The sequence below is a fragment of the Salarias fasciatus genome, chromosome 19, assembly GCF_902148845.1.
Source record: "Salarias fasciatus chromosome 19, fSalaFa1.1, whole genome shotgun sequence".
In the NCBI taxonomy this organism is placed as follows: Eukaryota; Metazoa; Chordata; class Actinopteri; order Blenniiformes; family Blenniidae; genus Salarias; species Salarias fasciatus.
Genome location: NC_043763.1, coordinates 9,205,482 through 9,228,625, shown reverse-complemented (window position 1 = coordinate 9,228,625; position 23,144 = coordinate 9,205,482). Strand labels below are relative to the sequence as shown.

Sequence of the window (23,144 nt, the reverse complement as noted above, 5' to 3'; positions counted from 1 at the left end):
TGTGCAGAGGAGGCCCATGAATCATGCGTGCTTCTGGCTGGGTCTGCCGGTGAACTCACTCGGCTCAGGAATCTGGGCCTTCAGACTACGGTCGGCATCAAAGCGATTTATAACCCCTCTCCCTGCAAGCTTTGACCCCCTCGTCAGTGTCTGGCAGGCGACCCATTGCCTTTTATAGGCTCTGTTTTAATTGCAGAGTAAACATTTGAGTCAGATGCAGAGCAGGAGGCCGATCGGGAGCTGGCCTGGCTGCTGCTGTGATGAAGACGATGACGATGACGTGGGCGAGAGCAGAGGTGAAGGAGAAAGGTGGAGGATTTACTTTCTGGCACTGGGATTGAAGACTGTTGCGTTCTGTTTGGACGTAAAAGATTTTATCCTTCACAATAGCATTTCAATAGTTGGAATGGAGACAGGATGAGGGAAAAGGGACCAGACGGTTACTAAGGCCTCTTTTGTTCCTCGATTCCCGATGCTGGACTGACCTCTTCAGGCCGAGCACCAAACAGCAGGACCTCCATTATTTATGAGTCATCTCGGATCTAACTGCTCCCATCTGTGTAGCCTCGCCTTTGCAGATGTTTCTAAACTGCATTAAGGAACTCGTGTGGAAGCCACGGCTGCATGCAGATCACAATGCGGCCCATTCACCGTCCATAAGTCGGCTTTGTTATTCACCTCAGGGGGCGCCTCGGAAAGAATCCGATCTGAGCTCCACATGCACAAACAGCTCTATTGTCCTCCAGAATCAGACTGGAGAAGAGGAATAAGACCATCGTCACACGGAACGAGAAATAAGACAGACGGTTGTATCCAAAAAAAAAAAAAAGAAATGCTTTAATAAAAGGAAATAAATACAGTGCTTTGGATGGCAGTTAGAATCCATTACAGGCATGGGTTATTGCACAGCTCTAGGGACGGACATTAAACACTTTTCCAGTCATCCATTCAAGGTTTGAGCAACATTTAAAACACGTTTCATTCGGCGCACCCCACAGAAAGTTTCTGTCCCACCCTCCCCTTGTAGCTGTGAGCCATACGTAACATCTTTATTAGCTTGTTTCTTTTATTATTTCCAAGAGTGACAACACGTCTGTGCTGAGTCCTTTTTACTCTGATGGCTTCAGTCGGGTGAATCTACAAAACCTGTAACAACAGATGTTTCCCTGATGCACGACAAAAAAAATATATACTGTTGTCGTTCAAAATGCTGTACATTAAATGCTCATATAGTCAAAATTATATTGCATCTCCAGAAAAGTCATTACTTTTTTTCCAGTTGGTGTGTTTTTTTTTTTTTCTTCCTTAAACACATTTGAAGATCTGTGCTTGAATCAAAAAAAAAATTGCTAGAATGGAAAATATGTGCAAATCTCATTCATTTTGGAAACGCAGCCAATTCATAAACACTGGCACATTGAAACTTTGTGGCTATTGTCCCGGCGGTCCGTCCGCCGTGTCTGAACCCACAAACGATGCAGGAGGTAACAATGAAATAAAAAAAGGTCTCCGGGGTTGTTGGCATGCCACGCGCATCACGGCAATGTAACACATGCTCAGAGAAAATGGATAAATTTAAAAAAAAAAAAAAAAAACGACGACGGGCCGTTTTCAGCATAGCTTCGTGTGCAATTCATAGCCGATAAATGTGCGAGATCCACCTGATCCGATATCGAATATCACTCTCCCTCATGTGTCCGAGAGTCCACACTCCTCCAACCTGTGGGGTCGTCTCATCAAGGCAGTCTGGTTTTAGTCAGTAGGCCTTTTGCACACACAACACAGACATTAAACACCAATAGACTGGCTCCGCTCGGAGGTGGAGCAGTCGGCCACAGCCCTTGTGTGGTACAGTGAAGCTGCAGCCTGTACCAGAACAACACAAAATAAGCTCTATGATTAGTTTGGTTTTTTTTTTTTTTTCCTAAATAAGCAAGACGCACATTATTACATTTGACACAGACAGTTAGAAAAATCTGTCACGTGAACGAGGACAATTCCATTCCTTCATCCCCCTTTAAAAGAAAAAGAAAAAGAAAGAAAAAAAAAGTACTAAAAAATGGTTTAATTAGAAATCCATTAACAATCATGAGTGATTTTCTTTTGTTGTTGTAGTAAAGTTTCTTACGTGTGTGTTGGCACTCTGCACCGTTTGCTTCTCCCAGCAGCCTTTCACTATTAATCTAACACCATGCAAAGTGAGCAAGCATTTTAATTTAAGATTAATTACTGGGATCAGAAACTAATGGAGGCTCCATCAGGACTTTTTTTTTTCCTTAAATCAAAGCTCAAACTTATGTTTGAAAAACTTCATGACTTCCCCTCTTATCCATTTCTTATTTTTTTTTAAGTTATAGTTTAGATTAAAGCAGTTTAATCTAAACATCAAATATACATGTTTGAAAAATCAGGTAAGTCCCCAGACACACAGACACACACACACACAATTAACGAGACAAGCTGACAAGTGAGAACTGGACAGAAAAAAGGCGAAGAAGTTCATTTTTCATGTGCAACGCATTTAAAAAAAAAAAACTCTGCTGTTAATACCCTTGGCTAACTAGATCAACTATTTTAGCAAAGCCAGGCAGCTAACGAGTGTACAAATAAATGTTATTTGGCCACAAGTTGGCATTCCATTTTTCTCTGAAATGAGATCCAGGTTTAAATCCACAACAGCCTGAAAGTCACTAGGAAAAATATTTTTTTTGTTTTTAAGAAAAAATACATCTAAATCACTGATTTCATTTGGATTTCAATATAAAGACGCGAGGAGAGAAAATTCCCACCATAGAAGCATGAATTTCTGTTGGATTGTTTTGAGTTGGTTTCATTGTCTTGTAACTGACATCAAGATTATTATTCTTTTTTTTTTTTTTTTAGACTAGGATTTGACTGCGTAAGAAAATAACTATACACATCAGACTCTTTCACAACAGCAAAGATACGCCTGTGTTGGTACAATCCACACATGGATGAAAACCCCAGGATGTCAGTGTAACAAAGGATTTGAATGAAGGCGTTTACCTCCGACTGGTGACAGTAAGAAACAAAAATCTCAATGCCGAGTTCCTGAAAACAAAACAGGAAAATTCTAGTTTACTGTGTAGAATATAAAACCAGCACTTTGCTCAGGTTTTATCTGATGTATAACTGCAATAAAAATAAACATAAAATGGAAAAAAAACAAACTGAAGAGGAGCATGTGTCTGTTTTCATATTGCTGAAACATCATTAAAGGGATAATGCCCCACATGTTTCGAGATCTGTGTGTAGAAAAACTGAAGAAATATTCAACTTGAGTTACATTGTTTGGCTGCTTTGAAAAGGCATTGGATATCCTGGTTTCTGACATGAAAAAGAAAAAGCTAGCTTTAAAGAAAAACTAAACATTTTTGACAGCTGTGTTTCTCCGTCTGTATCCAAAGAAAGACGGAGAAACAAACTGAGACACGGCGCTGGCGGTCGGTCTCACACGCCGCGCGTCAAGTAAATGTGTCACAAGGCTCCAGACTGAGTCGGAGCAAAAGCAGCTGGACTGAACTTCAGAACTCCTTTACTGGTGGCAACGGTCATCCAAACATCAGACTCATCACGCTCGGCTGTGGTTCAGTGGGGAGAGCAGTCGTCTCTCAATCGTGAGGTTGGTAGTTCGATTGCTTCCCCCTGTCTGCACGTCGAAGTGTCCTTGGGCAAGACACTGAACCCTATGAATGTGAAAGTGATAATACAGTGTAAAGCGCTTTGGGAGCGTAGTACAAGTGTAGTCCATTGACCTCTGTTCCTGTGTTTACATGCATCATACTGGCAAAAGGCGTACCTGGTTCAACACCGTCACCCTTTCACAAAAACAGAAAAACTAAGAAATGCACATTTTGGAATGAAGTTTTTTAGTCAGTTTGTTGGTAAAGAAATCCAAGAGCTGGAAAACCCACCAAATAAAACAAAAACAAAAAAAAAAGTTGAGGAAAGTATTGATGATGAGAGTATGAATAGTTTGTGTGGACAAAGTGACTTTTTGAGTTTGGTCATGAAGATGACAAACACCTTCAGAGTTATAAGACACCGCTCAAGTGTGCGTGTGTGCGTGTGTGTGCGCGTGTGGTGTAATGGATGTGCTGCCTCAGTCTGGCACCGGGGCGTCTTCTGCTGGGTCGGAGGCCATCGTCTTCGGCTTGTATATGAAGGTCAGCAGGAAGAGAGCGATGTCGTGTGAGCACCAGTAGCCGGTGTGCGAGGTCACCGCCGACCAGTACCGGCTCTCCACCAGACCCTCGCGGAGCTCGAAGTCGATGCGCCGCTCCAGCTCCACTGCGAGACACAAAGTCGATTCATCACAATCACAGCAGAGGATCTTTAAGCTGCCGGGTGTCCCAGTTTGAAACATCTGCTCACATGACGTGTCCACAGTGGGCGAGGTGGGCCGGACCATGGTGGACAGGCCGTACGCCGACTGGCTCTCTGTGCGTTTCTGCTCCTCTTCGTCGGCGTTTGCTGCGCCGTCGAGTCCCAACGACACGGACGGCTGGCTGTTGGAGCGGGAAAAGCGCGAGAACAGGATGCCTCCGATCCCCTTCCCGATGCTCGCCGCTCCTGTGGGCGAAGAGGGAAAGTCAACGGAACAAGTCAGTTGAAGATATAACAAACAATAGCTTGTTTTCTTATACTGAAAATAGCACGTTAACTCTTAATAGCAGTCACTAGACTGTTTTCATGCTTAACTTAATAATTTTTCAGATTTTCAAGATAAATGAATCAACCAGGAGCACTAAGAATATCAGAAGAATTAAATGTTTTCTGAAAGCAAAGGGGGCAAACAACTGTGGCATTTATTCTATCTTAAGTAGCTCTACAACAATAACACCAATCCCAAGCTATTTATCTCCAATATTTCACTTTTTTTCTTCAATTTGTCATTGTTAGTTAAGCCACTGCAAAAGGAAGCAAATCTGGACACCTGGACTTCCAGTAAATGGTTAAAATGTCTCCGATAATGTATACAAGTTTCTATTTGTGCCACTAGATGGCACTGCTGACAAAATACTCAATAAGAAGTGTGGTGAGGAGCAGTAAGAGAAGATACTTTACAAGTTTCTGACTCCATTTTAAAAGTAGATACAAAAGTCACATCTTTATTGGAATAGATGAAAGAATGACTTTCTGGTGTCTTACCTAGTATACTGGCCTTGCCCAGACTGGTGATGGATTCCCCGTAGTGCCTCCGGGGCAGGACGGGAGAGGTGCTGGGACTGGGAATGCTCTCTGTGTCAGACGTGGGCTCTTTCACCGGGTTGAGGAATGTTGGTCGGATCTCATCATAGGGTGTGGGATTAGTGGCACTACACCTGATGAATGAATGAAACACCGGATCGTCAGAGTATGGACACTCTAGAGAAAACAGCTGATAAGAAAAAGGAACCACGCCAGGTGTAATGGTGTTTAAGTTCTTACCAGTGTATCTGAACAGGTGAGATGTTGCTGTAGTGTTTGAGGATGAGGGGTTCCAGTCTGTAAGCCTGAACAAAGCAGAATGACCTGAGTACAAAATACAAAGTTCAAGTACAAAGAAGCTTCACTTTGCATGTGATTAAAACTCATCTAATGAGCTGCAGATGTGGTTTCCATGAGCAGAGCAAAGAGGAAAATGTCAATTCCCTAAAAACCACAAAGTAAAATCTCTCGAACCACGAGTGTGGCAAGAGCGGCTGTTCGGACTGACCACTGGATCGGTGGGGTGGAAGACGTTGAAGAGCCTGCTGCAGATGGAGGTGGGCAGGATGTGGTCCTGGTGGCAGCTGGTTCCGGGCCGGATCCCTCTCAGAGCCAAGAACACTGCCAGAGGAGAACCCATACAGAAGAAGTTCTCCACCTGAGGGAAAAACAGACAGACGATGACATGCAAAGTCACAAAGGCTCAGCTTTATTGCTGACAGTATTTGTGCAAAGCTACAGTATGTTTACGTTTATATTTCTATTAAAGCGATACTTCAACATTTTGGCAAATTGGCCCATCTAGGGCAATTCGGTAGTCATTTAGAACAGCATACTTACTTTTTTTTGTGAGGGCGAGCTGTTGTTTATTCAGCGGTGCGTCTGAGGAGAGCTTCACGGTGGACATAATGGAAGTGGACGGTACAGTTGCTTCCCTCGTCAAACTCATCAAATACACAATCCAACAACCACAAAACACACTTTGGTGGACACGTTATAATCCGCACATTCACTACGCTGTGAAACACCAACAAATAATATTGTAGCATTACGACATTTAAGCAAATATTGGGAACTACTTTTTCTTTTGAGATCACTACGCCCAGACGCCATGTTTAGTAAGTAGTTCCGTCTTAGCAATCTTCGCAAAAAAACGCTCAATCTCGTAATTTTGCATTAATATTTCACAGCGTAGTGAATGTGGGGATTATAACGTGTCCACCAAAGTGTGTTTTGGGGTTGTTGGATTGTGTTGGATTGATGAGTTTGACGAGGGAAGCTACTGTACCATCCACTTCCATTATGTCCGCCGTGAAGCTCTCCTCAGACTCACCGCTGAATAAACAACAGCTCGCCCTCACAAAAAAAGTAAGTATGCTGTTCTAAATGACTACCGAATTGCCCTGGATGGGCCAATTTGCCAAAATGTTGAAGTATCGCTTTAACATTATTATCTTATTGCATTTAATCTGGAAGTTCTAGTAAAACAAGGCTCTGCGTGGCTTGTTTAGAGACTGTCCTGAATATCTGTTTTTATATTTCTTTCTTCATCTTCAAGAATGTCTAAGATTAGGATTATTACGTTGCGAGGGTTGTTGTTCTGGGTTTGGTGCATCAATTAAGCAACAAGATCATATTAGCACTGTAAACAAAACCAACTATCTCACTCACCTTAAATTTGAGAGCCGGAGGCGCCGAAGGCCGGGAGGCCTCAAGTGTCACCAGCTGATTTTCCAGCTCTCGCAACCTGTTGAAAGTCAACAGTAAAGATCAATACTTTGAGAACTTGAAACTTCTCCCCAACCCAGCACCAATAACAACAACAAAACAATCATCCTCATATAGTGCTCCGAGATGTATTATCTAGACACGTGCCCATTACCGACAGACTCCTTGAGCTCAAGTCAGTCATTAATAACTCCTGCTCCACTCAGATCAATAAGCCTTTTCCAGAAGTCTCCTCTCACTGAGGTAATAGTACACATAATTATAAACAAGTTGTATAATAAATGGTACAGAGCAGATCTATTGAAAGCCTCCATTTGATCATGAGACATCAGACGAGCCACTAATTGATGTTTTTGTAGTGGAAGGGTAAAATCAGGATTTAAACCAACTTCTTTATAGATTGCAGCTATTTTTTAAAAAGGATTTTGTTTGTAAAACTGCTCCTATTGAGTGGAATCCCAAAAATAATATTAAACATATCCAAAGGTGCTCATCTGGGATGAAAGACGGGAAATGTCTGATGGTGGTTTAAAATCTGTGGTCTTCTGTGGTACAGTGAGAGGGATTCTGGCCTGTCAGAAATCATCTGACCGTGTCAGAAATTTCATTTTATCCGTCTCATTAAACCACAGTCTGACTGTCGTGAGGAGCTCAAGCCGCTCACAATCAGAAAATGACAAGGCCAAACAAAAAGACCAAAATGAGGGACCACATCTAGATTCTCTGTCCATTTTCATATGAATCTTCTCATGGCACATAAATGCTGGAAAATAATGTCTCTGCTCTTGGTTCAGTTCATCTATTTTCTGAATACATGTACAGGTTCACTCTGTTATTCTTGCATACTGATGCACTTTGCAGTAGTTTTGACTAGATCAATATCACACAGTCAAACTTAGTGTCATTAACAAAATTACAGAATTCATGTTGCAAAGTATAGGAGGTAATATACAAAGAAGAGCTGCACATCTGTTGGAGCCTTAAAATCTTACAATTCAGTGAACTCTGATCAGAGTTTTCTCACTAAAAACTGTACATTCAGTGATCTATAAGAGTATTATGTACCGATTCCTGGTGTGTCTGAGCTGCTCCAACAGGTGGCGCTCCTCGTAAGACATCCAGCGTAGGTCCAGCTCCTCCTCCACGGCGCGGTCCTCCTGCAGACAGAAGCGGACGGGATCCCATCCCGTCATGATGTCGTACGTGATGACGCAGCCCAGGGAGTGAGACACGATGGACACTTTGCCGCCCCCTTCCTCAAAGTCCGGGTTTCGTGCGCAGAAGAGCGTGTACAGTCTGTTCAACTCCTGCGTGAGACCCTTGGTGATCTGGAGAAAAGGAGTGGACGGGTTTGAACGGAGGTAGAGAGAGACGTCTAACAGCTGCTGAGAGTGTTAGGACTCACTTCGTCCCGGTAGAGAGGGCTGTTGTAGTACATGATGTCCATGGCGCTGCTGTTCAGAAGGTCTCGCAGTCCTCTCACTTTATCTGGAGTGATTGAATCTACAGTGTCTGTGAAAACACACCGATGTTTAAGTTTGGGAATTCTAGTCACATTTAGCCAGAGTAGTAATCGCAGCACGGACGGGGAAGTTACGACATTCTGGTCACCTGCTGTGCCGATGCAGCAAATTGTGCAACAGACTGCAACAGCTGCAGTCACGTGATGCCACCCAGCTGATCTGTATGATCAATCTCTCCATTGTTTGGAACACATTATACATACCGTAGATGTACTGGGAGGTTTGGCCTTGATAGTGTGGAGTACATTAGCAGAGAAGCTGTGGCTTTTTAAAACAGCGATCTACTAAGTTTTGAAGCAGCTGCTGGTGCAAAGTTGCATCAGTAAATATTTACACGCCAAAGCTTCCTGTTTCCATAGAGAAACAGACCGGTTACCACTTCAAAAGAAATATTTTTCATTCTTTTTCTTCACATTCTCTTAGCAGTGGTCTTCTGTCGAAACTTTCCAAGTCATGTTATCATCACAGAGCTATGCGGTCTGTTCCACCCATCGACAGCTCTGACTGATAAAGCAGGACAAACATTCGCACAATGTCACAAACCTCCATCCAGAGCGAGTTTGGAGCGCCACTCCACGGGCAGGAACTCCACGTGTTCTTCATTGTGGTCTGAAAAGTGCTTCTCCTCCATCTTCCTCACGCCTTCCCTCAACCTGAACGAGCATAGACGAAGAAAAAAGACGAGCTGTGTGATCACACGGGAATGACTTTTGTGTACATTAGGGTATTTGCTAAATTAGAAACACTATTATTGTTGGAGGAATAGAATACTGTAATGACAGGTTGTGTGTGTGTGTGTGTGTGTGTGTGTGTGTGTGTGTGTGTGTGTGTGTGTGTGTGTGTGTGTGTGTGTTCTCTCCCAGACGAGAATGAATGTCAGGAAGGGAAGGACGACGTCCATTTTGCTGCTCACTGATGCAGCAGCACATACTTAGTAGCGACGCTGCTTGTCGCTCTGCTTACAGGACACACAAAACACACAATGCCAGTGAAGCAGCTGTCGACGCAGATAAATACAGGACACAGGCCGGGGTAAGCTTTTATGTGACTGATCGCAAACACAAAATTCCTATGCAGGTTTTGAGTATCCAGCTTGTCTGCAAGAGAATTTAAAAATGTGGAGGACTCAGTGCTGCAGCCACAAGGTTTCCCTTCTTTTTAAATTGCCATAATTTGGGCAGTGAGCTTCAGCAATCTAAAACCACATTCACACTGCAGGTGTTTTTCTTGCTGAGATCCAAGGTATGCAGCTTTTGTGGAGCAATGGCTGCTCCTTCTACACAGGCACTATGGGTGGATGTGGAGTTTTATATTGGAAATGTGATGCAACTTGCTCTGATGTAGAGTGGGATGGAATGCAACATCACTGTCCGTCCTGATGTCTCGTGGGGTTAGGGACATATAAAAATGGTCTACATCTGGATTAATAAGAAAAAAAATGCTGCTTTTTCACAGGTGAAAAAGTTGAATGGTAGCTTAAAGTGTGTATTCAGTCTATATATTGCTAAGTCCTGCTTAATTGAACAATTCTTGCTTTATAACATAGTAATGCGCTCTTTAACACTTGAATTGCCATTTGGAATTCAGGCCATTCTGATTTCAGCCAAACAATGATAACAGACAAATAAGGAGCAGGCCAGACATGCCTGATCTTTCCTCTTGGCAGAGGAAAGTGTGTGTCTGTAATCCACAGGGAGCTGAGTGTAAGTAAGGCTTATGGCTCTGCAGCCTGACTTGGTCTACTTTACCTGCTTATTTGGTGTAAGCTGGGGCTCGATCCAACGTTAACTCACTGACATAGAGACACACATAGCTCCGGTCTGGACAGGCTGTACTGCCGACACTGCTACTGACAGACACATGGGCCCAGGCCATTTGGAGCAACACAATCTTTGATGTGAAAGACAGCAAGGACTGACGCCAACTCATTATTTTCCTGGACAACAAAACCAAGATAATCAGATTTCAAGAGCGATATATTTGGTGTTACCTTTTTTAACTTCCTGACTAGAGACCTTTTACCTCAGCTTAGCTATGTCCGACTGACAAGAAGATTTTTATTAAATCAATGTAGCAAGCTGAGTTTCTGTTTGTGCTGATTGAGCATCCAATTATTACACTGGGCAAAACATGAGGGACGGGTCTGAGAGGTGGAGGTGATTATTGCAGATGTTTTTACCCCCCATTTAAATGTGTCCAGTTCTGCTCGATTACTAATTTCCTGTTTTGTGATCAGCGTAACACTGTTCTTACTTACAATCATATTGACTTTACTGATTTTGTTAACAACACAAAGCTTGAACAATCGATGAGAGCACATCAGGAATCACAGCAAGCCAGACAGGTCAACGTCTAAAATCTTCCTTCTAACACACACAATATAAAATTCAAACTGAGTGAGGGAGGGCAGGGGAATCTGATTATGACAATTCAGAACCCAAAAGCATAGCAAGATAATATTATGTTTTTTTCCTTGTGACAGCAAAAATAAATGAATTCTTGAATGCTTCAAGGTGAATGCTTGAAAAATACAACTCACATTCCAGTGTTTTTGATGATACGGCCCTGGTCCATCTTCTGTCCAATGCCGTGAACCACGAAGACGACATGTGTAGTCTGCGGGGGTCTGTCCTCCGGCGAGGCCTCCTCCACAAAGCCCCGATGGAGCCGTGTACCACTGCTGGAGGCTGAAAGAGGGGTGAAGGGGCAGTCTTTATTGTAAATATGTGAACTGTTTCCCTTTTTGTCATGTGAAAATCAGTTTCTTTGGACAACACTGGCAATACAAGCCAACAGCACCACTTGTTTCACGGGGAGTGTATACAGACGAGTAATGTTTAAGTAACGTGCTGAGCTGTGTCCAAAGAGGCCAGTAGGTGAGACGGGGACTCCTGCTGGGACTAAAGCCCGAGACGGTGTGGAAGCATTTACAAGGTGCCTGCAGGCTGAATGTGAGCCTGTATTTAGAATCTTTAATCCAGTCGAGTCATGATAAGTCGCGATGAAGCAACGTGGTAGGCGCAACAGGGTTCGCTTCTTTAAGGATAACACTAAGAGATATCCCTTCACAGAGCACCTGTTTGTCAGAGGAGCTTGAGATAACATGCAATGGCTTCTCATCATATAATCTGCCTGTAGAAGATGACAATGCACAATGGAGCTTTGGAGCCTGTAGATCAGATTAGAGTCATTAATACAGATCAAGCGTCAGACTTGGGGTCAAACTCCAGACGTTATCTCATAAGTTACACTCGGGATGGGCGGTCACATCGAGCCCCTTCAACATGGCAGATGGACATTGTGTGATATCCTTGGTTAATCCAGTTAAAAGACTAAACCGTACCCAGTCGTGTTGAAGTAAGTGCTATCGCATGGTGGCTAATACCAGCAAATAATTGCAGCCTACAATGTCTTTTCCTTGAGACTGTGCATTTATGTAGATACGGGGAAGAAAGTGTGACGAAAACAGATATTTTTAACCAGTTTAGCTGGTTTAACTTCATATTTGGCTGTACGGTGGACAAACGGTTAGCACTCCTGTCTCTCAGTGAGATTATCTTCGGTTCAACTCTGAGCTTGAGGACTTTTCTGTATAGTTTTCCCTCTGTGTCCAAAGCTTTTCTACCACCAAAATATGCACTTGAGGTTAATTGGTGACACTAAATTAAATGCAAATCCATCTTTCTGTGTTTGCCCCGTGATGACCTGGTGACTTGTTCAGGATATGTCCTGCTTTTACCCATAATCAACTCTGAGACCTTAATTTGAACAAAGCCTTAAAGAACAGTAATGAAGGATTGTGACTGATACTTTTCTGTTAATCTGGTGCAGTGGGATAACAAAATGTTTTTATTCTAGCAGGATCACGTTGTTTACTATTTTCCTTTGGTGTGAAATAATTCAGCAACATCGATCAGGAAACAAAAACCAAGATCACCATTATAATGTAAAGAACTGTAACTTGAGGTTTCAACAGAGACAAACGCACATGCAGCTCGTGTGTGCGACTTTGAGTGACAACAAACCTTTGGAGAAGCCGAGCTTCTGGGTTACGGTGCGTGCAATCTTGGACGTGGTGGCGTCGCTGTAGAGGTAGACTTCGTCCACGCTGTGCCAATCCACGTGTGTGCGACTCAGCTTCAGACTGTGGATGGCTGCAAGGGGGAGGGCAGCGAGAGAGGAGTGAGTGAATGAATGGATGGATGGAAGAAAAGGGAGGAGGGTATTGACAGATGTCATGGGGAAATTTGGCAAAGAGGGGAAAAAAATCAGGGAACAGGGATACAAAGCGTCGTGATTGCAGATTTTCAGGATAGGAGAGAAACTGAGGACAGACAAAACAGACCCAGTTGAAATCCTCTTCATTGTGGAACAAAACAGCAAAAGCTTAGGTTCAATCTAGCCAAACAGCTCAATCAAATGCAATCTAGAGCATTGATCTGCAGAGAGAGAACACATCAAACTATCACACACCATGGTGGCATAATTCAGCTCTTGCTTGTCGTCCTGCTTACAAATAATCCCACTGAATATTTCATATACCCACTTTTAAATCCACTTCGTTTCCAGTTTGAATTTTCTCCAGGTTGTTGTTTTAACGTCTCATGCAGTGACTTGGGCAAGTAAGAGCAGAGCAGAGATACAGCTAGAGAAGTTAAAACCATTTGCTGCAAAAGATAAGAGCGATAAACCAAGCTGGTCGACTTGAGAGAGGTTATTTATGTCTCTGCTGCGCGTCCTTTAAATGCCCTGTTCAGTCAAGTTCATTTGGATGAGTGTGGTTGAAGATTTTGGCGGCGGTCCAATGCACAGTCATGGCTCTTTGTGTTGCTCTGAACCAAACAGGGATTAAAATCCTTAAGAAGAGACTAAAGTACTTGGAGAAATGCAACATTCTAGATTAACTAAAAGCTTTTGACAATAAAATCCCACAAACAATATACAGGAATATGAGAAATGGCAATGTAATTTTTTTCTTTTTTTCCCCATGCTATGAGTTTTCCAAATCAAAAATCTATGAAAACAGGCAGCACATGTGTTTACACAGGAAATAGCTTGGTCCTGCTTGGCTGATGGGTACAGCACGGCTTGCCGATCAGGAAAGGTAAAGCACTTATTGCATCTAAAATGAGACCTGTTCATCCTGAATGCAGCCCGTATGAATATCAATCAGGGTAAGCAGAGTCTGAAAGAAGAATTCCTCAACTGCCTGAAATACTTGGACAAGAAAGGAGGCTAGTCTGAAGTTTTGTGAGGAAATGTCTAGATTCAAATGGATTTAGACTGTAAGAAGCGATTTCTTCTGTCGCCTTTTAAACTTGCCTTTGCAGAATCTCTAATGAAAGACCTCAGCAGCAAAGGAAATATATGCACATCCTGCACCACCGCATGAAACGAGACTAAAGCCACTCTTTGACAGCAGCAGCAAAGAGCACTATTCTACAGCTCAGTCTGAACTCATCTCAAACAGTGTGAAGTGGCCTTCTTTTTCTCATTTACCTGGAGAAAAGGAAGGTGCCACTCACCATGAGGGCCCCCATTGCTGTTAAAGGAAATGGGAGGCAACATGAAACTGTTGAGATGCACCTGCTGAGCCCACTGTAAAACAGGAGGTGGGATTCCAGCTGCAAGAGGAACTACATCAATTTGGTTTGGTTCAAATGAACCGTTTGAGAATAATGATCACCAAAAATGATGCTTGGGGGGTTGTGGAGAAGCCGTCCTGTTTTACAATGAAGGAGAGTGCATTGTTGGAGGAAGGGGGGGGAGAGGAGGGCACCAAAACCAAAGTGTTCAGAGGAGCTGGCAGTCACCCAAGAAACCCTTTACAGAGCTAGCTGTCCAACACTGCCTGGGAGAGCGACTGAGGGGAGGTGAAAAGGGAAGTATGAGGAGTGAAGATGGAGACAAGGACTCCACTCTGAAACAGCTGAGTGTGATAAAGAGTTCAGGGAAGTTGGATGACGTGGTGTAGTATGGCTCTTTGATGCTATTTGCTGAATAAAGAGTTTTAGGTTTCAGCATTAACGCCATGTCAAATTCCTCTGTATAAAGTTCTTGTACTTCACAACAAGACTGACGTTTCTACAAACTCAGGTGGTCAGTTGTGCATATCAACCACGTTTCTACTTCAGGCTTCAGGTCACTTGAATTTAAAGCAAAATGCAGAAGTGAACCACGAGACTCCTCTATTCACTCCATCCAGAACTAGGACAGAGATGGACCTCAGAGCGGTTCACTCTACACTACATGTTAAGGGCTATAACAGTAAAGGCCACAAAGGCTGCTCTGTTTGCCTCATCAATTGTTGCTTGGCTCTCAACAGAGCGCTTTGTTCATCGCTCTCAGAGCGAGAGCTGGTGAGGGCGCTTCCATAATGATACAGTCAGACTGTGAGGATAAATGAGAGAGAGGAAGCAGAGAGGAAAAAAAAGACAGATATGGCGACGACAAATAAAAGAAGAAAAAAAAAACAGTAAAGCAGGGTGACTTCTTTAAGTGTCAGCTTATCAAGTCCAGATCCGATGACTTATGTGCTGCGTCCTTGTAGCTGAGTGACCGATGCTGTCTACTCTATTCCAGCAAGGAGATGAGAAACCGATGCGGAGAGGATTCCTCACAAAGCAGCAATAGTGACAGCAGAAGTACTAAAGTCTGGGTCACAGCACACAGGGAAAAGTTCTAGCCTCTAGGCCCAGTTAAGGCTGCAAAGGGGAAAGCAGAGAGCAGCCTCAATCCACCTCTAACTGAGCCCAGGTCTAGCTCCAAATTATTAGACTTTAAGAGTTTGAACCACAAAAAAAGGAGGGAAATTTTTAGTTCCACAGGGACCAAGGATCTACAGGGAAGGGGGTACAAGCTAGTAAATCTAATACAACAGAAGTCATTTTACAGTACCTTGGCAGCGTTTGCGCTTGTGACATGTAGTTCTAGCACTCGTCTGATATCCACTCCATTTGAACAGAAAGGGGAGGTAGAAAGGGGGCAGATGGGAGAGAACTAACAACCAACAGAGAGTGAGTAATGGCCATTTCCCCGGTGTGAGTCACACACAGCACCGCTGTCATCACTCTTCAACAGGTCGCTCTATCCAGCAGTGCTGCAGCCAGGTGACAACGTCTCTGTAACCAGGACAAAGACTGTCCTGGTGGCTGCAGGATTCAACCCTACAACCTTTCACAGGTCGGGATGAGCCTGCAGCTCAAAATGCAGCGCTGTTTGATATCTGCCTGTGATGACTGTGGTAGCTTTGCTTTTTTTTTTTTTTTTTTTTTTTAAATTTATACTCATTACAAAATGCTACAAATGTGACATTTAAGGAAGTGGTTAGTATGACTGAAAATATGATAAGAGCAATCACCATTTGTTTTTGTTTGTGTATGCATGATACGTTAATACACTTTAGACTGCGTTCAATATTTACCCATATTTCCATTTAGCTTGATGAATAATTTACACCTATCATTTGTGTTGTTTCAAGGTTGTGATGCTAAATATCATTTATAATGAATTAAACATATATTAGCATTCATCAAACAGAATAAATCCAAATCTGGGGGATGATTTGAAATATCTATCATAGTTACAAATGCAGAAATAAAAAAAAAGCTAAGTGTTTTTGACATAATGTGCTTGAGATTAATATCAGTGATGTTTTGTTATTTTGAGACTGAGAGCAGATTATTCAATCTGAAGTTCTGAATCAAGCAAAATGTTTGAACCTTTTTGCAAATTACCTGAATGTTAAATGAAACCAGAAAAAAAAACAACCCTCTACACATTCCATTACTGAATCTGCTGCAAATACACAAGACCTGACATTTGAAAAGGCTTTCTAGGGTTTTGTTAATCAAATCACGAAGTTCCACGAGTCTTCGATCTGACTAAATCATTCAACCCGTGACAAGACAAACCTCAGACTTGCAAATGTCAGCAGTGTTTCCCTCAGCAGAGGTGAACGGCTGAGGGGGGAAGAGGTGTGTGTGTGTGTGTGTGTGTGTGTGTGTGTGTGTGTGTGTGTGTGTGTGTGTGTGTGTGTGTGTGGGTGGGGGGGGGAGGAAAGACTGCTGAGTGTACAGGAGGTATGTCTGCTGTGAAAGCTATCAGTGAAGTCCATTTAGAGCATTACAGCACTGATGGATCCATTCAGAAATAAGAGCTCTCTCATGACTGGATTCACTAGTATGGATCAAATTATTATATGGAGTCACACTGAACCGATAACACTGGATGATTCCTTAGGATCAGATTAAACAAAATAATCTAATGAATGTCACCCCGAACAGTCTGGCACCATTTCAGCCGATGAGTTTTGCCATGTAATGATTTGGTGTGTGCATGCGTGAGTGATAACCACAACAAATAACCTATATCATTATTAGTACAGTCTCTTAGAATTAGTAACACTTCAAATTTAGAATGTCTCCACTTCTGTGAAATCAGATATTTAATTAACTGCCCAAACTTACTAGGGGCAGCAAAATAAAGAATTCTATCTATCCATCCTTCATCTGTACCTCTTTTCTAACTCACTGTCGTGGAGAACTCGAGTTGAGAGTAGAGTGCACCCTGGACTGGTCCATCAGTGCAAACAGAGAGAGACAGAGACACATTGAAATTAACACCTAGAGGTAACTTTAGAGTCACCCACTGGCCTCGAATGCATGTTTTTGGACCGTGTCAAGAAACTGGAGCACCTGGAGAAATGCCACCCACTCACACAGAGTGAGAGCACACAGCATGGAACAAAAGTCCAACTTGGACTCGAGCCGCAGCAGTGACGATCTCTCAGTGTTGATCGTAGCCAGCCAGAAGATTGCTGCAGCAATACTCTTTAATTTAGCTTTAAATTAGTAAGAGCATTTTTGTAGTGGTTCATTTTAGGTCTCTCCAAAAAAACAGCTTGATTTTGATGAACAGACAATTCAATGTTGATCCGTTTTCCTTACATTTCTTTAAAAAACAAAAACCAAAAACTTTTATAATAATAAATGTCAAGGCTGTGTAAGTCATCAGTCTCGTGTGCAGCTTAAATACACATGTAACTAAATAGGCACTGCAGCACACATGTAGGTTTTGCCTGCGCTCAAAAAAATGAACGTGGTACGATGTCGACAGACGAGGCTCAGCCCAACCCGCTGGCCTTTAAATTTCCTTGACGTCTTTCAAGCCCGACAGACTGAGGCACACCCTGTAGTTTCCACCACTGCCTCACAGCTTTCTCAATCCAAAGCATGAAATCTTAAAGCAAGTGGGTGGAAATTATTTCTAACATATATATATTTTTAGAACTGGTTAATTTTATGTTGACTAATCTAAACATTTCCAGTAATTTTCTTTCAGGACATAACGTGAGAGCTGTATTTACAGAGACCATCTGTGAGGAGCAGCTCGTCATGTCGCTGGAATCAGGGATTATTTATGTTAAGAGACCTGCCAGGAAAGCTGTCACTGCACATTTGAAAATCTAAATAACAGCAACTATTGATCTTTTAATGGAACACGCCACACCACACGTGCAATACTGACATTTCAGGCTTTGCTACCCTTATTTGCATTACCAAACAATGTGCGGAAACAGGACATTTATGAACGCTCTGTACCTAGGGGTAGTCCAACATTATGATGTTAAGACTGCATAGCTCACTGAAATGCCTACCATGTCTTCTGCTTCACTAACCTTTAGTCTCAGCTGGCTGCTGCAGCACAAGAAAAGAGAGAAAAGTGGTAGCAGAGCCAGGAAGAGATAGCAGGGGAAATGTATGTCCTGCAATAACAACACGCTATAGCTCGCTCACTTTATGATCCATTTATCAGTTGTAATGCAGTCCAAGGTGGACTCCTTATGGCTCGGCACTCGAAATGATTAGTCCCAAGAAAAAATAGTCTCTTCTATAAGGTCGCCCGTATCTTCCCCTCAAACAAAGTGAATTAAAAGGATCTATCACTCACTCCTTGAGAGCGCTGCTAAATATAGAAGTGAGAAAAGAATTCACAACCAAGGCTGCTGGATTTATCACCACCTCAATGTTTCCTCTCCAACTAAACATATGAATGTGCAAAAGTGACGCATGCACTTTGTTTACATAATACAAAGACCCCATCCTCGACCTGTGCAGGCGCACGCTGGCTTTCATCTGGTGTCCGCTGGGAAAAGCACAGGCCCCCTGCGACCTCGGTCTGAATGAGGCAGGTATTGAAGATGAATGGCTGGATGGATTGCAGCCCTGCCTATCTCGCCACACTACAAGGTGAGCAGAATTATACTGCAAATGATCATTCTTTCAGTATTACAACTCGCCTACTAGACAAGCTAAGGTCATATGATACTTGTGTCGTGCAGTGGTGGTGAATAACAAACTCTTATTTGCTTACCCCTGCACATGATCTCCATTTGTCCCTCTACATGGCTGCATCAAAATATATTTATGAATCCCCTTTGTACACCAATACTTGAGAATTACAAGTGACTTTCCACATTTCCTACCTCTGTGAATCAGTTTGAAGAGAATGCCAGAAGCGGGCTCAAGCAGCAGCTCTGACGATGTGACGAAAATGGTAACGACGTGAGTGAAACGTGCTGTCCCCACTTCCTTTTGCTCACTTGATGATTTTATTTATAGGACTTAATTTATTCTGAACAGGGTGGCAAAGAGACAGTGTTGCTGCCTGTCAACCATAGCGCTGTGTGAAAGCGAAAAGGATGAGGCTGGTAGACAGAAGTACACATCGATACCAACATGTGATCCCAGTCTTTGTTTGATGTTGTAACCACGACAACTTCAGCTGCGTGGAAGATTCATTCTTACTGTAAATGCTCGACACGTTTGAATTCAACAAACAAATATGTTCCAGACTACCTTGATGATGTTGTCAGTAATGTTTTCAAAATATAATTAAACATTCTTTTCCTTTCTTGAACAGTTGCTATATCTTTTCCCTACTGCTTTGCTCTATTTATCTGCCACGTTCACACACCCACACATTAATCACCAGTGAAGGTCCTGGAGAGCTGGCTGCCTTAAGGAGACTGCTGAATCAAAGAACTTCTTTCTTTTTTTGCCTTTCGCAGCTAAAAAAACGGCCACTCTTTGCTTGAGCTAGACCCCTGGAGAGGGATAAGCCAGAATGTACGAGCTGCACCTGCTTTACACTGGAAGAATGACATGACAAAAACCTACACACACACACACGCACACGCACACGCACGCACGCACACACACACACGCACGAAGAGGCACCTGCTCCATTCAGTTCTCTTGGCCGTGTGTCGATACAACAGCAGGCAGAGCCGTCTCATAATTCACCATTTATGACACACAGTTCTATTTTCTGCATTTATTGTGAAGACAGTGGATTTTTAGCTGGCTAACTTTCTAATGGAATCCATGACTGATAAAACCTATGGGTGCAGTTAATGTATTCACTGCTTTTATACAAGTGTGTGTTGTTTTAAAAGGCATTACCTGTATAGAGTAAAATGCATTTCAGTTGTCAGTCAGTCACGTGATGCAAAATGGTTTCAATAGCCATCAATAAAAATGTTTTAACCTTTGTTTCAAACAGACTATAGTCCGATTTATTAATAATCAGCCATTTTTACTAATGGAGTGCTCTGTTCTAAGAATGGATGCTTCAGTGCTGTTGGAATCACATCAACTGGACTGTGGCTATAGTGTGAAGAACCTCCCGTATTAAAAAAATTAAAAGCCTTCTACCTTCGCCCTTCTCTTTCGCTTACCATCTTTGCTGTCAACGGTCTTCACAATCAAATCCGTCTCGAAGGTGTCCTGCATCTGTTGGCCGCGGAAATGGTTCAGGTGCTCCTGCTCGATTAGGTCACCTTCTTCTTCGTCTAACGGGAGCCAAGTGCCATCGATAAACCACTGGCCTCTCATTACAGGTATATGGTCTTGTTCTGTAAGATGGTGACAGCACTGATTCAGCCTCAGTTGTATTGATGACCTTTTCCACACGAGTTGAGATATAAAATTTAGACAGATGCATTTTCCTTTCATTCTCTTCTGTAAATCAAGTTGCCACAAGCCCACAGTAAGACCCAGTTATTTTTCAGCCAGCCTATTTTCATTTCATCAGCGAGTCTCACAAATCCAGGTGGGCCAAGTCTCTGAGGTTCATAGAGCAAGGCCATGCTTGATTACAGTCTCGACTGACATCATTAACTTATTCTCTGGGTGGTGAATAAGAGTGTAACAGCAGATCCTAGAATACAAGATCCTGCAAACTAATAACAGCCATAAGGAATCCATAAACACAATGCATTGATTTGTTACACTGGTGCAAGTCTGGTCAGAGAGGATAACCTGGAGCACTTCACAGACCATAATGTTTCAAGTTCTGAGGAAATAAAGTATAAGCTGGTTTTAATCTAGTTTGCTAAATAATCGGTATCAAGCTAACAAGTACAGCGTTTATATCTTTTGCCTATTTATTTCATACTAATTTGATATTTGCTATCTGGATTACAGTGCATGAAAAACCCCTTCAACTCTATGTACTTTTGCTCCTCTATTTTTGTTTTTCCAATATCCCACTTAATTCTATCTGTCCTAAGTCAAATCAAGCTGAAACAGTAAAGAATGACTTTGGACTGGTTTCAAAGACCTTGCATCCACAACATGAACATCTAGAAACATGAATGTCACTAGACATTAACCTTCAAAAGAACCAGCTACCCATGAAACCCTTTCATCGAGGTCGGGTTTTCTGAGGCTCCACACTGACCTCCTTCATTTGTTCCTGTCCTTTTCCTGGAAATCTCCATGAATTAGTTATTACAGATCAGCTGAGGCCAATAGACCCGGCTAAGTAATTAGTTTGCCAGTGTAAAGAAAAGAATGTTACAGGATTCACATGTAAATAAACTAAAGGCTTAATCGGGTATTCGGATGACAATTTGGGTGTATTTGATGTGGGCCACTTTTTGGGAATGAGTGGCTGGGGACAGAAACTCTGACAATGGTGAGTGCTGGATTTGCAGCAGTAGTACATCATTTTTTTTTCAGTTTATAGTAGAGAAGATGATCTTGGTGAGAGGGGACTGGATGTACTTACGCTTCCAGTAGACGGGGTAGCATTCCCTCTCTTTAACATCGACTTCATAGAGTCCTCCCCGGACACACACTGGCTCTACGTTGATTTCAATGCTGTCAGGGTCCCTCTCGTCAGAGGACAACGTGAACGTGGACGTGTCCAAGGACCTCCGGCCTCCGTGCACGCTGCTGGTACTGGTGTCCACAGGCACTGCACCGTTCACCCTGCTCTCCTCACACGCAGTGCCGCACTCCTCATCCTCCTCCTCCTCCTCTCCTTCCTCCTGTCCGCTGACCTGGGTGCCTGGTGCACCGGGGTTCAGCTCGCAGTATTTCCGAAACATCCTCTCGATTTTAAGCGAGTCATGCCCGAGAAAAGCTTTCCAAGTCTTCTTGTCCTCCTTGTAGAACCACCGCACCTCCTCCGGACCGAGCTCCGTGACCACCTCGTTGAATCTGTGTCTGGAGCTGTTGGACCGGGACCTCTTCCTCCTCTCGAACAGCGGACCCGCGCCGTTCCCGTCGTTGTCGCTGTACTCCAGAGAGCCGCTGTCGATGAAGGCTCCCGGGGAGTTCAGGTCCAGCAGCAGCCCGTCCTGGGCGCCGTGATGGCCGGCGTGTATGAGCGGCAGGTGGCCGTCCAGTCCCGGCTGGACCGAGGACATCCCTGCCTGCATTGAATCGTCCATGAGACTCATCTCGTGACAGTACGGATACACATCGCTTCCCAAACCCCACTCCTTCTCGTTGTTATTGTTGTTGGCGGCGTCAACACTCACGGACGAAGAGCTAAATGCGGTTGTTTGGGTTGTAATATTAAAACTGCTCATAACTACCTGAGCAGAAAAAAAAACCCCTAACGTCTGCCTCCTTGACGGTCACTTCTGCTCAGCGATGTCATTTGACGCTTCGGTATAGCTGTCATCAGAACGCATGGTGATTTAAATAAAACAAAAATAAATTCGATTTAAACCCCTTTCCCGCAGATGTCTCGGCATCAGCTCGTTAGCCTGCTAAAGCTAAGCTAACGACGCCGGTTTGAGAAGTCACGGAGAGATACAACAGCACAACCCATTCGGCACTTTTGGCCTCATTTAACTCACATAAAGCCGAAAACTTTCCAGTCACCGAGGAGCTGCAGTCCGACTCGAAGGGGGTGATGTTACAGACACCATAGTTTGTTCCGGGTCTCCGCGGAATTCCACATTCATTCGTTGTCCAAACAAATCTTGCATAGAGACAGAAGCGCCGTAAGCGTGCGTGACTACGACCGGACAGCTGACGCGCGCTCGTCACGGGACCCGCTCATGAGCGCGCACGCAGAAGCCTCGGGAACGTGACGACAGTCGCGAAAGTGCGTCTTTGTCTCTGAGCGCTAGATGGAGACAAAAACTATTCTGAGCTTTACCTTGGGTTTTAGTTGTTGCCAAATGCAACACCTTTTTGTTCCACTAGATGGCAGGAAATACCTGCTGAATTTAAAGTGAGCCTCACTGTTTCCACAGGCGCAGTCATAGCAGTTTACTTTCTATAAAACAAATTTCAGTCATTTGACTAAACAAAATGACAAGAAGGTTGCAAATCACATCAGAACAAGATGTGATGCATCAGCTATTCAACCATAAACATG

General features: G+C 43.3%; 1 protein-coding gene across 2 annotated transcripts; it reads right to left on the bottom strand.

Annotated features, from left to right (window-relative positions):
* Window positions 1-1,908: 1,908 nt before the first annotated feature.
* Window positions 1,909-22,772, bottom strand: ddhd1a (DDHD domain containing 1a). Of its 2 annotated transcripts, XM_030116303.1 has the most exons (14): window positions 21,537-22,772; window positions 20,203-20,379; window positions 15,360-15,461; window positions 12,488-12,616; window positions 11,002-11,149; window positions 9,006-9,115; window positions 8,345-8,451; window positions 8,005-8,267; window positions 6,883-6,958; window positions 5,720-5,869; window positions 5,452-5,516; window positions 5,173-5,345; window positions 4,396-4,593; window positions 1,909-4,311 (listed from the first exon to the last, which is right to left on the bottom strand). In XM_030116303.1, exons 1-14 carry the CDS (start codon window positions 22,342-22,344, stop codon window positions 4,124-4,126), a joined length of 2,694 nt encoding a protein of 897 aa, XP_029972163.1. In that variant the 5' UTR covers window positions 22,345-22,772; the 3' UTR covers window positions 1,909-4,123. The 2 variants fall into 2 exon arrangements, with proteins under 2 accessions (XP_029972163.1, XP_029972165.1); XM_030116305.1 differs by lacking the exon at window positions 15,360-15,461.
* Between the last annotated feature and the right edge of the window lie 372 nt (window positions 22,773-23,144).

What these genes read in the sequence shown, in the direction of transcription:
- ddhd1a (XM_030116303.1), bottom strand. Translation starts at nt 22,344, where the DNA reads ATGAGCAGTTTTAATATTACAACCCAAACAACCGCATTTAGCTCTTCG. An exon ending in CAAGCGCAAACGCTGCCAAG is followed by an intron (nt 12,617 to 15,359) that starts GTACTGTAAAAT and finishes TCCCCCTTGCAG; the next exon opens with CCATCCACAGTCTGAAGCTG. An exon ending in TCCACCCCACCGATCCAGTG is followed by an intron (nt 5,517 to 5,719) that starts GTCAGTCCGAAC and finishes TGCTTTGTTCAG; the next exon opens with GCTTACAGACTGGAACCCCT.